We start from the raw sequence: 12,876 nt of genomic DNA on the forward strand, positions 1-12,876 counted from the left end.
TAATTAATACACCCCATTCAACAGTTAGTTGCATGTGTTTTGTTAATTTACTTTGTTGTTTGGAAAAACATGACCCCATAATGTTAATGAGAGTTTTTTGTGATTTTGTATGAAACGCTTTTGTGTCAGACTATTTTTTCAGGTAGCTATGTGTCACAGTTCAATGTATTGTACCTGAGACATCTGCTTGACCTGTCCCAACACCCAAACACTTTTTTGAGGATAAAAAAAATACACTTCAATGTAAATACACGTTTTAATTTCTCAATAGGGCTTGAGGGCTACAGATGTAGATGGTGTTTTTCCCATCACATGTTGCTTCGTATTTTGTTCAGGCTTAAACAGCATGATATAACATTTAGGTGCAAAAATGCAGAAAAGTAAACCAAAGCTTGAGGATAAAATGGCAAATATTTCCACAGCTACAGTGAATTTTCCAGGAGAACTTACATAAGCTGGAATAAATGTAAGCCATACAGCAGAGAATATGAGCATACTGAATGTGATGAATTTGGCTTCATTGAAGTTATCAGGCAGTGTGCGAGCCAGAAAAGCCAAAATGAAACACATGACTGCCAGTAGGCTTATATAACCCATCACAGCCCAGAATCCTATAGTAGAACCGAGACTGCACTCAAGAATGATCTTTTCCTTATAATATTTCATATTTTTGTAGGGAAATGGGGGAGAAATTGTTAGCCATAGCACACAAATAAGAACCTGTATGAGTGTAAAGGCAAGAACACTGAGTCGTTGTTGTGAAGGCCCAAACCATTTCATGACATTGCTTCCTGGAAGTGTAGCCTTGAAGGCCATTAACACCACTATTGTTTTCCCCAGAACACAGGAGATACAGAGGACAAAAGTGATTCCAAATGCTGTATGACGCAACATACAGGACCACTCAGTGGGCCGACCGATGAAAGTAAGTGAACAGAGGAAACACAGAGACAATGAGAAGAGCAGCAAGAAGCTCAGCTCTGAGTTGTTGGCTTTTACTATGGGGGTGTCCTTGTTGCTGTAAAACAGGATAGCCATCATCACAGTTAAACCTACTCCAAACAGTGAGAAAATGACTAGCACTATACCCATAACTTCTGTGAATGACAGAAACTCTACAGCCTTCAGCACACAAGCATTTTTCTCAGCATTAGACCAGTATTCCCCTGGACACTGCATGCAGTTAACTGAATCTGGAAAGGGAGTTGTGATCATTAGTTGGAGACAAAAAAATCATTTTTTAAATCAAGACCAAACTTAAGTCTATATTCCAAAGCATTCATGAATTACAGCCCTTTAAGTTTGGATAGTGCATTTTCATGATTATTCTCAAAAAGGGGGGGCGACAGTTAAGGGGTTAACTCCTTTGATAATAAACCACATCCTTAACAATAAGAAAAGAAAACAAAAAGAGTAACTAACCAATTTTCTATGAAACTGTGAAATGGGCTGAAAATTACCTGTCTCATTAGTGATTTCTCCTTCGGCACATGGAATACAGTCATAACAGCAGACAGGTTTTCCTTTCTGTACAGCCTTCCTAGTGCCTAGTGGACAGCTCTCACTGCATACAGAACTTGGCTTCTACATAGAAAAATACATAAAAATAAAATGACATCGCATTACATTACATTACAATACATTACATCATTCAGCCCCACTTTATATTAGGTGGCCTTAAGTACTATGTACTTCAAAAAATAAGTACAATGTACTTACAGTGTTCAAATTGTATTGCCAAACACCTTTGCTGATATTGAGGTGGGATACAAGTAGAGTTAGGGACAGGTGTGGTGGTATGGGTACGTTTAAGGGTAGGGTTAGGTGTAAGCGAAGTGCCAACGGAATAATTACAATTGTAACTACAGAAATTAATTACAGATGTAAATACATGCAGGTATTTTTTTTAAATGTAAGTACAATGTAAAAACATGTATGTACACAATAAGTGCATTGTATCAAATGATTAATTAAAATGTTAGAACTTTGTAGTTAAGGCCACCTAATATAAAGTAGTTCCCATCATTCATACTATTGTAAACAGAATATGAATAATATATGTGAAGAATACAATTATTATTATTATTATGAATACTAATGATATACTAATGAATACAACAAAATGATACTTTGAAAGTGTTTTAAAAATTGACCACTATTGCTTTACATGTTAATTTGACTCATTTTTTATGATTAATGTCTCTCTCTCTCTCTCTCTCTCTCTCTCTCTCTCTCTCTCTCTCTCTCTATATATATATATATATATATATATATATATATATATATATTTATGATTAATTTAAAAACAAACACAATGAGATTTACACAGGTTATTGCACTTTACCTCCAACTGTCCTCCAGCCCAGATTATTTTTTCAATACTAAGGTCTAAATTCTGGTTAGGAGGCAGCGAGCCATCATAATATCCGACTGTTTTGAACTCGAATGATCCATCTGAGTCCTGCTGCCAGTTCACAACTTCATATAAAGCCAATACACTACCAGTGCTGTCAAACCACACATGATCTCCTGTCTTAATGGTGAAATTGATCTTTTTCAGAGCCTCAACCACCTAGAAAAAAAATTGAATACATTATCATTGGGGCATTTTAACATATTGGTCCTTTTTTGCTCCCTTATTTTTGTCTCTTGTCTCTTACCTGCTGTGGTTGTATTGGCTGACCTTTCTCACAGCCTTCTTGTTCTTTGCACTTGAATAGATGGTGTAGTGAATTAGCCACAGCATAAACTGCTTTGTATACATTGCTTGAATATCTATGTTCAGTCACATCTTCATTGTAATTTTTCAATGCAATTAGATCATCATATCTGCTGCAACTTAATGCATATTGAGAAGAATTTCCATCATTCTCTGAGCATGGAAAAGCTGTGTCCCAGAATTCTTTTCTAACATATTCTGGAAACCCTTCAATATTGATTTTTCTGCTTGCAAACCCCAATGACCCCGCCATTGAATGAAAACTATTTGGAGTTATGTAAGTCTTTGCTGTTATCCATGGTTCCACACCAATCATCTGAAGGCCTGTAATGTTCCGAATACTCAACTGATCAATAAGTAAGCCCATCTCAACAAAAGAAACAAATGCAACAATCACTTTTGCTGAGCCTCTTTCTATAATGTCTACCACTTGTTTGAGTTTGTCTGGCTCTGTTCGGTAGAATTTCACAGAGTACTCCACACAAATCCCCTCTTCTTGGGCTGTTTTCAGAAATATGGCCATTCCATTGTTTCCATAGTCATTGTCGCTGTTCACAGCCCCCACCCATGTCCAGCCTAAATGCTTGACTATGAATGCAAGTGCTCTGCTCTGGTGGTAATCACTAGAAATAGTCCTGAAGAATGAGGGGTAGTCCTTCCTATTACTGAGACATTCACATGAAGCAGAATGACTTATCTGAAAACAAAAGAACAATAAACTGTTAAAAAAACATCACCATTGTGATTATGTCAAACATTTACTGTTATTTCTCTTTACCACTGGAATCTTAAAAGGTCCTGTAGTTCTGGACAGAATCACTGTGGCAGAAGTCTCTGATTCTCCTATGATAGCATGTAAAGGAGACTGCCCATTGCACTTGTACCCTTCTGCAATCTCCTGTCCATTCATCAGTCCCATAGTTGCAATCATGGTAGACAGTCTTGAACCACACGTATCATAAATAATGTAGCCAATCGAAACATTTGGGAGCAAAATTTGACTTCTGTTAATCTCCTCAATGGCAAAGATCATGGTTTGAGCCAGCCGAAAATCTCTCATATTCACACTGTGGATATATAATCATTAAATAGCAACATACTCAAGTGGAAAGGGAATACAAATAGTATATTTAAATATATTTTGTGATTGAAACCCATAGTTTGCTGTGTAATATTAATTTTAAGATAAGCATTTTTTTTTTTTTACAAATCATTTTATATGAAATACATTATCTGCTCTAATGTTTCACAAACCTGGAGCAAGATGGTGGCTGAGGTTTTTGCATAAACTCAAATGAAGGTAAGGTTTCTTTTCTCCGGACTGCAAAAATTCCTCCAATAGTTACATTGCCATCCTTGTAAAATAATGGGTACTTTGGGTCTCCCATCATTCGACAAAAAGTGTTTTCCACCTTAGAATGAAGGTGATGAAAAACCAGGAATATGTAAAGAAAGAAAAGCATCCCAAAGAATGATGTCAAATGCACCTGACAAATGCAAATGACTTGATACAGTATTTGCACTTTTATAGACATAATTATTATGCATGAATGATTTTCAACAGTCAGTGTTCTCACAAGACAAAACATGATTCAGATCAAGCAGGAGTGGAATAGAGTCAATGAAATTTGATGATAGTTTGGTTTTCTTAAATATCATAAAGATCTAAATTGTGAATATAGGAATACTATAATTGCATAAATAGAAAGCAGAAACTTTGGTAACACTTTACAATACGGGTGCACTAATATGCATTAATTCATGCTTAATTAATTCACAGATAATAGTGAGTTAATGTATTACTAATGGTGAATTAACCCATTTATTAATGATTACTGCATCAGCAACTAATGAAGATTCTACATTATTAATAGATTAAGTAATCATTATATTGTTATTAGTTAAATCGGTCATCATGTATTAATTCCTTAATAACATATTATATTAACTAATAATGTAAATTAACATGTTAATTACCACAATAGGTCAAAGCCATGCATTTCAACTTCCAGTTGTCTGCTTTAATTATTCCCTAGCTAATGGTTTATAAAGGTGTCATTATGTTATTACTACTTGTTGGGGCACATGACTATTAACAAATTCAAAATTAATTCAAAACCACTACTATATATTACTTAATCAATTAAGCGCTATATAAATGCAGTCCATTTACCATTTAAAAGACACTGAAATAAGGCCACAAAACACAGTGAATTGTGTCCACAAGACTTGACTAATGGGTATTGTTTCCTAGAGTTTTGCTTCGAAATTATGTAAAAATCATTGTGCACAATCAATGTGTGTGAACTGTTTAGGAGCGCAGCATGCTTGGTTAGCTCTCGAGGGAGCTAGCTGTGAGCATTGTGAAGAACTCCCCATCAGAGTGCTGTGCTCCTACCTTGCCGTGTTTGACGATCATGGGGATTCCAACGGGAACTGTCTGGTGAGATTGGGACTGCTGAGGCACTTCCCCAATCGTCATCAGGCAGTTCCAAGAAAGGCAATTTGTGGTGTTCCAGCAGTTCATCCCTTGCTTTTCCAAGTCTAAAGGGGCTCGTCCTAAGACCGACCAGCCCCACAATTCATCGAGCTCCTCATACCATCAGGCACTGAAAGAGAACGTTGCCTCTAGAGCCCCTCCTTAGGGAGAGCTTGACAACAGAGATGGCGTTCTTGCCCAAAGCCGGCTCAGCAGTAGGGTCACCTGAGGGCTGTCTTTGAGGCTAAGAAGGCTTTTGGAATGAGGTCCTAGTTGTGGTAGGACCTCTGAGGGTTGTCCCCTCTGGGGAGAAGTATCTGAGGCCGTTTTCTCCATGGAGCCCTCTGGAAATCAATGTCGTAATCCCACCATCAGTGAAACTTCAGCCACATTGGTTTCCAGCGTATGTGTGCTACCTCATCCACCCCGAGGGATTTGGGCAGACAGCGATGGCATCCGCATGCCAAAAATCATCCATGACCTCTCCCTGCCGGGCAGCCACTTCACAGGTCGAGAACGGTAATCTAAATCACCCGAGGTCAGCCTCGAGAGGCTGATTCCCTTGGTGGATTTTTTTGTAGGCATGGCAACGCCTGTCAAATGTGTCGCAATGGGACCTGCACACTGTAGAAAAGGGGTACAGACTGTAGTTTGGGTAATTAGTCTGGGTTCTACAGCCAATATTTTATAGTTCCCAAAAAGGACAGTGTTCTCAATTTTAGATCTGAGACATTTGAACTGGTCTCTGAGGAGGTTTAGGTTCAAGATGCTCACAATACCTATTATTGTGAAAGAAATTCGATCTGATGACTGGTTTGTCACGATAGAGCTAACGTGGAATTAGCGTCCTCTGTGGTTCTCCCTCACGCATCCAGCCCCGCTATTGGCCGGCCTGAGTATGGTTTTGCTGACATCATAGCACTGCTGGCAGGGCCTGCATGGCAGATCCCTTTGAGGAGAGACTTGCTGTCTCAGGCAGGAGGCACATCCCCCGGCGTCCGCCTCCGCCCCTGCCAAGCCAAAGCAGCAGCCTCCACCGGCCAAGCAGGGTGCCGGGCGCAAGGGTGGCACCCAACCTGTCCAGACCGCTAAGCCTGCCGGCAAGCGCAAGGGGAAGCGGCCCTGAGACAGGCAGCCCAGGGAGGACAGGAGCTGCTCTTCGGGAGATGATGTCCGCATCCCTCCCCCACCCCCCGGAGGTGGACCGGGGGGCCCCGACTGGTACATTACATCTGCCGCCAGCTCTCCGGAGCTCGGCGGTACCCACATTCTCACAGAAAGAGCAGTTTCCTATCCCCCTGGGCCCCAAGAAGGTCAGGGTGGCAGTTCACGACGCCTCCAGGCTTTGTCTCTCCCTCCCTCCCCTCCCCTCGCCAGGGGGCAGCAGAGTGGGCTTCGAGGACGCCTCCGGGCCTTCTCACCCACTCTCTGCCCCTCCCGGGAATACTCAGACAACACTCCGGGCCGCCCACGGGCCTCCCGAGTCGGGTCTGAGCATCCCACCTCTCTGCCTCCGGGCAGCGAGCAGCAGAGCGGACTCCGAGGACGCCTCCGGGCCTTCTCACCCGCTCCCTGCCCGCACCAGGAGTGCTCGCGCGACACTCCGGGCATCCCGAGTCGAGCCAGAGTACTCCAATGCGCTCCCCCACCCGGGCATGTCTGTGGTGCCGTTGATCCCGCTGGTACGGTCCCTACAGCTTGGCTACAGCTCCCTCGACCGTCCCATTGGCTCATCCGTACCATCAGACTCGGCTACGCGATTCAGTTCACGCGCCGGCCACCCAAGTACAAGGGCATCCTCTTCATCTCAGTGCGAAGCAGCGATGCCCAAGTCTTGCGGTCAGAGATCGAGGTCCTACTGGCGAAGAACCAATCGAGCCGGTTTCTCAGTCCCAGTCCAGTCCCAGAGTCTCATAGCCCTGAGATGAAGGGAACACTTTTTAAAAATGGAGGAAAAGTCCATCGGGGTCAGCTGGACCCCGAGGGCCGATCAAGGGTTAAGGTGTACCTTCCATTACGGCTTTCCATGCTCCTGTAAGTGATGGGCCTCTGGGGAGGCACCCTTTAGTCGTATGTTTCCTCCTTGGTACTTGGAGGATAAGTGAGAGGTACTTGGAAAGATTGTGTATGTGTTTTTATTGTACTTACCCTATAACTACTAGAAACAAGAGGGGAACAAGAGCCACTTTAATTTACAACCCACACATTCATACTTACCCTGTAACTACATAAAACAAGAGGGGAACAAAGCCACTTTAATTTACAGGCCGCACATTCATACTTACCCCGTAAGTACATGAAACAAGAGGGGAACAAGAGCCAATTTAATTTACAGCCTGCACATTCATACTTACCCCGTAAAGACATGAAACAAGAGGGGAACAAGTGACACTTTAATTTACAGCCCGCACATTCATAATTACCCCGTAACTACATGAAACAAGAGGGGAACAAGAGCCACTTTAATTTACAGCCCGCAGATTCATACTTACCCTGTAACTACACGGATAATTACTTCTTAATTAAAAAATACTTACAGTATATATAATTTGTTAATTTTCCTGATAGTACCCCTTTATTCCCCGAATATTACATATTGTTCCCTTATACCTACACTTACTTACTTTATAATTACCAAAAGTTATGCTGTAAATTCACTTTAATTATGCAGTACATTCCGGGCCGTAATCTAAAGCGTTACCGTCAATTGATTTGAATAATGTAAGTTAAAAAAGTTCTATGTGTATGCCATAGTAAAGATATGCGTTTTTAGTCTAGATTTAAACTGACAGAGTGTGTCTGCTTCCCGAAAAATGCTAGGAAGACCTTTTCAGAGTTTAGGTGCTAAATAGGAAAAGGATCGACCGCCTGCAGTTGATTTAGATATTCTAGGTATTATCAACTGGCCAGTTTTGAGACTGTAATAGATGTAATGGAGTATAAGGAGGTAAGAGCTCGCTCAAGAACTGGGGAGCTAAACCATTTAGTGCTTTGTAAGTAATAAGCAAGATTTAAAAATGTATTTGATGCTTAACTCTTTCCCCGCCAAACACGGAAATTTCCGTTATTTGTGAGAAAACGCTTCCAGGCCAATAACGGAATTTTCCGTGTTTCCGTGTTTCCACTGTCGTACGCTAGGGGGCGCTATTGCACATCTTCTGAATGAGAGTTCTGAATCTCCTGATCAAAACACACATGAGGAAGACGCAGTGAAACGAGCTATCACATGTAATCATATGCATATTAAAAATAACGTGATCATCGTCAATAAACAGCATTTGAACAGAGCTCTCAAGTCTCACGCTTTGGGCGTTTTTTCAACCCGTTCATACGCTCACACGCAACACCTTGTATTTCTCACGCAGAGAAATCGCCAGGGTAAGGCGTGCTATTAGAGGAATCAAGCGAGTTCCCCATAGAGTTCTGACGTCCCTTCCACGCACCAGTTAATCTAATAAAAAATATATAGAGACCGAACAGCCAATCATAAAACAGATTTGCTGTATCTGGGTAAGATATAGATATTCCCTCCACCCAAGAACGTTTACGTTCTGATTTCAACGTCACATTCTATGATTCACGTCACGGCCTCGCTCAGTGAATCAAATGTTTGCTGAAGTACTATACCGTTAGCTGGCAACTAGAAGCCCCTCTAGCGAATTAGCTCTTAAGGGAAATATTAATAATTATTCATAACTCATTATGATTAATTATGTATATTTGAATAATTTAATAGATTAGCTTTATGTAGCTACATTAACATTGCAATCAATTAATCAGTTCGTTTGTGAACATTTAGTATTGATTATTACTTAATTCTAAGAAAAATATATTTTTCATGGCTACAGAAAAACATTCTTCCTTTGTATTTACATAAGCGCTTAGAGTGCCTAACCAGATCGATCATTTAAGGGACAATTTGTTTGCAGGCAGGGAGTCAGAACCAAACATATATTGTGCACAAAATTTAATATCTATAAATCACGAACGAGACATAAAACACATAAATACAGAAAACATACATAGCAAGAGTTGAAGTGAAAGTGGTTAGAAGAACCGGGTCAGTATAGATGAAGTCTAAAGAGTCTGAAAACTTGAGGGAAACCATCGGTGACTACAAGCCCCTTTGTCTGAACAAAGGGGTTTACAGCTTTACTCACTACACAGCAATTTGTTTTGTGTAAGATACTTGCATATGGCTTGAGCCGTAGAAGACCGTCCAGGTGGAAATTGCAGGAGAAAGTTTGATGGTTTGGTCTGATGGGTTTTTCCACGCATGATTCCTTCCGTGGTGAGTGAAGGAATGATGGTGAACTTGCAGAGTCTCTGATGGTCGAAGAAGAAGAAGGTCGACATGAAGTGTTGGGGCCTGCTGGCCCAATAGTCGTGTGTGGGCCTCGGGTTTCTGGTCCCGCACAGCACATGGTACAGCACATGTATGGAGGCCCTCCCTGCTTGGAGGGCCTGCATTGGTGGCCTGGCTCAAGGGCCAGCCACGATGACGTGTTGGTTCAGCCAGAGAGAGAAGAGAGAGGGAGAGCATCCGAGCACCTCCCTTTTTAAGGTCTGGGAGTAGTCCCACCCTCCTGGGTTAGACTTAACCAATGAGATTGTTGGGATTTCCAAGCGGGAAATTCCTCTGGAGATTTTATGGCTCTTTGTTACAAGCTTGAATCAATGTGTCTCTGCCCATTCATACTCTAATTAATGCAACAAACACACACTGCATTCTCTGAATAAGTCACATACATGGAAGTGTAAGTCGTGAAGTGAGCATTAATTTGATAGGAGACATGACATATATGAGGTTACCTGAACTAGTAAATTGTTAAAACAAAGACAAAAAGATGCAAAATACCATACAGAAGAAACATTTTACAAGACAGTTATGTGTTTACATATAATGTCCAGCGGTGCATGTTCATTTATAGATGGTTTGTCTATAATTTGAGGCAAAAGCGTGTGTTTTTACAAGCTTTGTGTCTGAAACTTTTCATGTGGCCAGATTCTTTTGGGCCGTAAAACGTCTTATCAGATGGTTTCCAGGGTAACAGAGAATCTTTCTCTGTTGTGTTGGGGGAAGGTCTGTTACTAAGCACAAAGCATTCAAAACATATTTGTTAAATGTAACTGGCAATTGTGTGTTTGATTCGCCTGAGTCGCTACACCCCGATGACAGACGCAGAGACACAAAGGTAACAGTGTTAAGTTTCTGACAGCACTTTGTGTTTTCTGTTCTTAATCCCTCAACAAAACTTAAAGGAAGCCTTGTCTCAAACATGATTTGCATAAAATGCATTTTGCTATGGTACGTTATTGCGCTCTCACTGAACATCTGTGCTCACCTCTACTCCTGAATGCAGTGATGGACAGCTGTCCTCATTCGACTGGTGTTTGGATGTGATTTTTTTTTAAACTCACTTTCATTAATTAATTTATTAAAAGTAACTCCATTTTGTAAGATCATTTTCATTTAAGTAATTCCAAACATCACGAGGTAGACGACATTATGATCAAATATAAGCTGTGTCCCAAAGTGAAGGGTGCGCACTTCGAAGGCCATGCACTTCGGAGGCCAGGCCAGGCCACGCCTTCAAAGTGCACGAAGTGCATGAAGCTGCACGAAGGGCGAACCGAGGAATAGGGTTGCCAGGTCTGAATAACAAAACCCCTCCAATTATTATTCAAAAGTATCAGAATCACGGCCAGAATAGGCCAAAATATCCCAAAATGCGGGGTGTGGGCGGTAGAAATATTGCGTAAGTAAAGACAACTTAACCTGTGAACTATAGGCTACAAACACCCCAAAGCAACAGTAGCCTAAATGCAGCCCCATTCCAGACTTGGCAACAATGAACCAAGCGTCGTTAATGGCCTAGCAGGTTGTTACAACTGACAGCGGACGTTCGTGATGAGATTTTAAAAAGAGAAATGGAGCATATATAATAAAACTTATTATACACACACACACACACACACACACACACACACACACACACACACACATATATATATATATATATATATATATATATATATATATATATATATATATATTTATTTATTTTTTATTTTTTTTATTTTTTTATTAAAGCTTTTTATTGGGTTTTGACATGCTTCAAAGTCTACGATGGGAGACCGGACCAAATCTAGCTGCTTAAATATTGTCAAATTGCAAATATTAGTTAACAGTTTTTTTTTTAATGTTAAATGTAACTGTTACAATATATTTTAAACATTTAGCCTATATATAGGCCTACGTCCAAGTTTTTTTTAAGTTGCATGGCCTACTTATTTTTATTCAACTCATCATCTCAGATGCATTTTCAACTTTTTATGACATGCCAGCCGTCGACCGATTCAGCCTCGCAAAGCTGCGGACAGTGGAAATATGCCCTGCTCATCCCAGAAGATGATGTCCCGCTCAGGCCTTACCAGAGTCTCTATTGTGCATTATTCCCCATCCCGGTCCAGCTCCAGCTTCTCCCGCTCAGCGCAATGAAAGTGTAGAAAAGTGTTTTCTTCTGGTTTGGCTGATAATTACAATTTCTGTTGTTTCTGATGTTAAACTTAAGTTATATTATTGGTCTATAAATAGGCTATAGTTTAAAAAGGGTAAGCTAATGTATAGACCAATTTATTTTCATTTACATATTTTAAATTACATGACAAGAATATATATATATATATATATATATATATATATATATATATATATATATATATATATATATATAAACATATATAAATGTGTATAATGTAGCTACAAATTATAACGTGCATTACAAAAATAAACAATGTAGGCTATAGAACAACCACTTCTCTTTAATTTAGCCTACATTTGAAGTTAACGAAAATGAACAATAGTCAGTAGTTTCTTAGTTTAATTTACAAATAACTTGCATAAAAAATAAACTAATACTATAGCCTAGCCATTTAAATTGTTCTGTGTCGGCCACGCATTCAGCCTTAGGAGGATCGATCTTTCGGTGACCGTCGTTGAATATTTATTCATTCATTCATATAAAAAACGTTATTTTAGCATCTAAGTCAGCAGTTTTCGTTTATTTAAATTTTTTCTTATAATTCTGAGTGACAGATGTCACATTTGATCTAGCCTATTTTTCTGTGATATTTGTATTAGCTACAGTGTTGACAGTAGGCTATAGGCTACTATGCTGTAAGAAAAATAAATGATTGCACGGACAATTCCTATCCCCAGTGTCTCTCTTTCTGTAAGGGAAATTTAAAAGATAGATTCTGGAAACAAAATCTAAATTTAGCTGGATCAGTCGGGTCGGGAATAAAATAATTTATAGCGGGTGAGCACGGAGAGAATTTTACGCACGAGCGGAATTGTGCGATGCAGAATAGCGGGAGCGGGACGAAAATACTAGTGATGTCCGGTTCGCGAACGAATCGTTCTTTTTAACCGGATCTTTATAGTGAACCGGTCGAACCAGTTCACCAAATCGAACTGAATCGTTCTAAACGGTTCGCGTCTCAAATCAGGGCTGATCCCACAAGTTACTGTAGTTATTAACTTTCTGACGTGAGTGACAGTCTCTCAGACTAGAAATAAAACGAATATCTTGAAGTAGATGCTGTAACTCCAATCGTTAGCTGAAGTGAGACATGTTTTGCTGAGAGATCTGATGAACTCACGAGCAGCTGTTAC

General features: G+C 40.2%; 1 protein-coding gene across 1 annotated transcript; it reads right to left on the reverse strand.

The window, feature by feature from the left end:
- Nucleotides 1-264: 264 nt before the first annotated feature.
- Nucleotides 265-4,182, reverse strand: LOC137043317 (extracellular calcium-sensing receptor-like). The gene is made up of 6 exons (XM_067419558.1): nucleotides 3,974-4,182; nucleotides 3,498-3,786; nucleotides 2,661-3,416; nucleotides 2,345-2,572; nucleotides 1,461-1,584; nucleotides 265-1,193 (listed from the first exon to the last, which is right to left on the reverse strand). Exons 1-6 carry the CDS (start codon nucleotides 4,180-4,182, stop codon nucleotides 265-267), a joined length of 2,535 nt encoding a protein of 844 aa, XP_067275659.1.
- Nucleotides 4,183-12,876: the final 8,694 nt, after the last annotated feature.

Source organism: Pseudorasbora parva, chromosome 16 (assembly GCF_024679245.1).
Source record: "Pseudorasbora parva isolate DD20220531a chromosome 16, ASM2467924v1, whole genome shotgun sequence".
NCBI classification, from domain to species: domain Eukaryota; kingdom Metazoa; phylum Chordata; class Actinopteri; order Cypriniformes; family Gobionidae; genus Pseudorasbora; species Pseudorasbora parva.

Bases quoted from the DNA above. Each gene is read 5' to 3' on its own strand.
- LOC137043317 (XM_067419558.1), bottom strand. From the start codon at position 4,182: ATGCTTTTCTTTCTTTACATATTCCTGGTTTTTCATCACCTTCATTCT. The intron at 3,787-3,973 runs GTTTGTGAAACA...ATATATCCACAG, and splicing joins CAGCCACCATCTTGCTCCAG to TGTGAATATGAGAGATTTTC. The intron at 2,573-2,660 runs GTAAGAGACAAG...TTTTTTTTCTAG, and splicing joins AGCCAATACAACCACAGCAG to GTGGTTGAGGCTCTGAAAAA.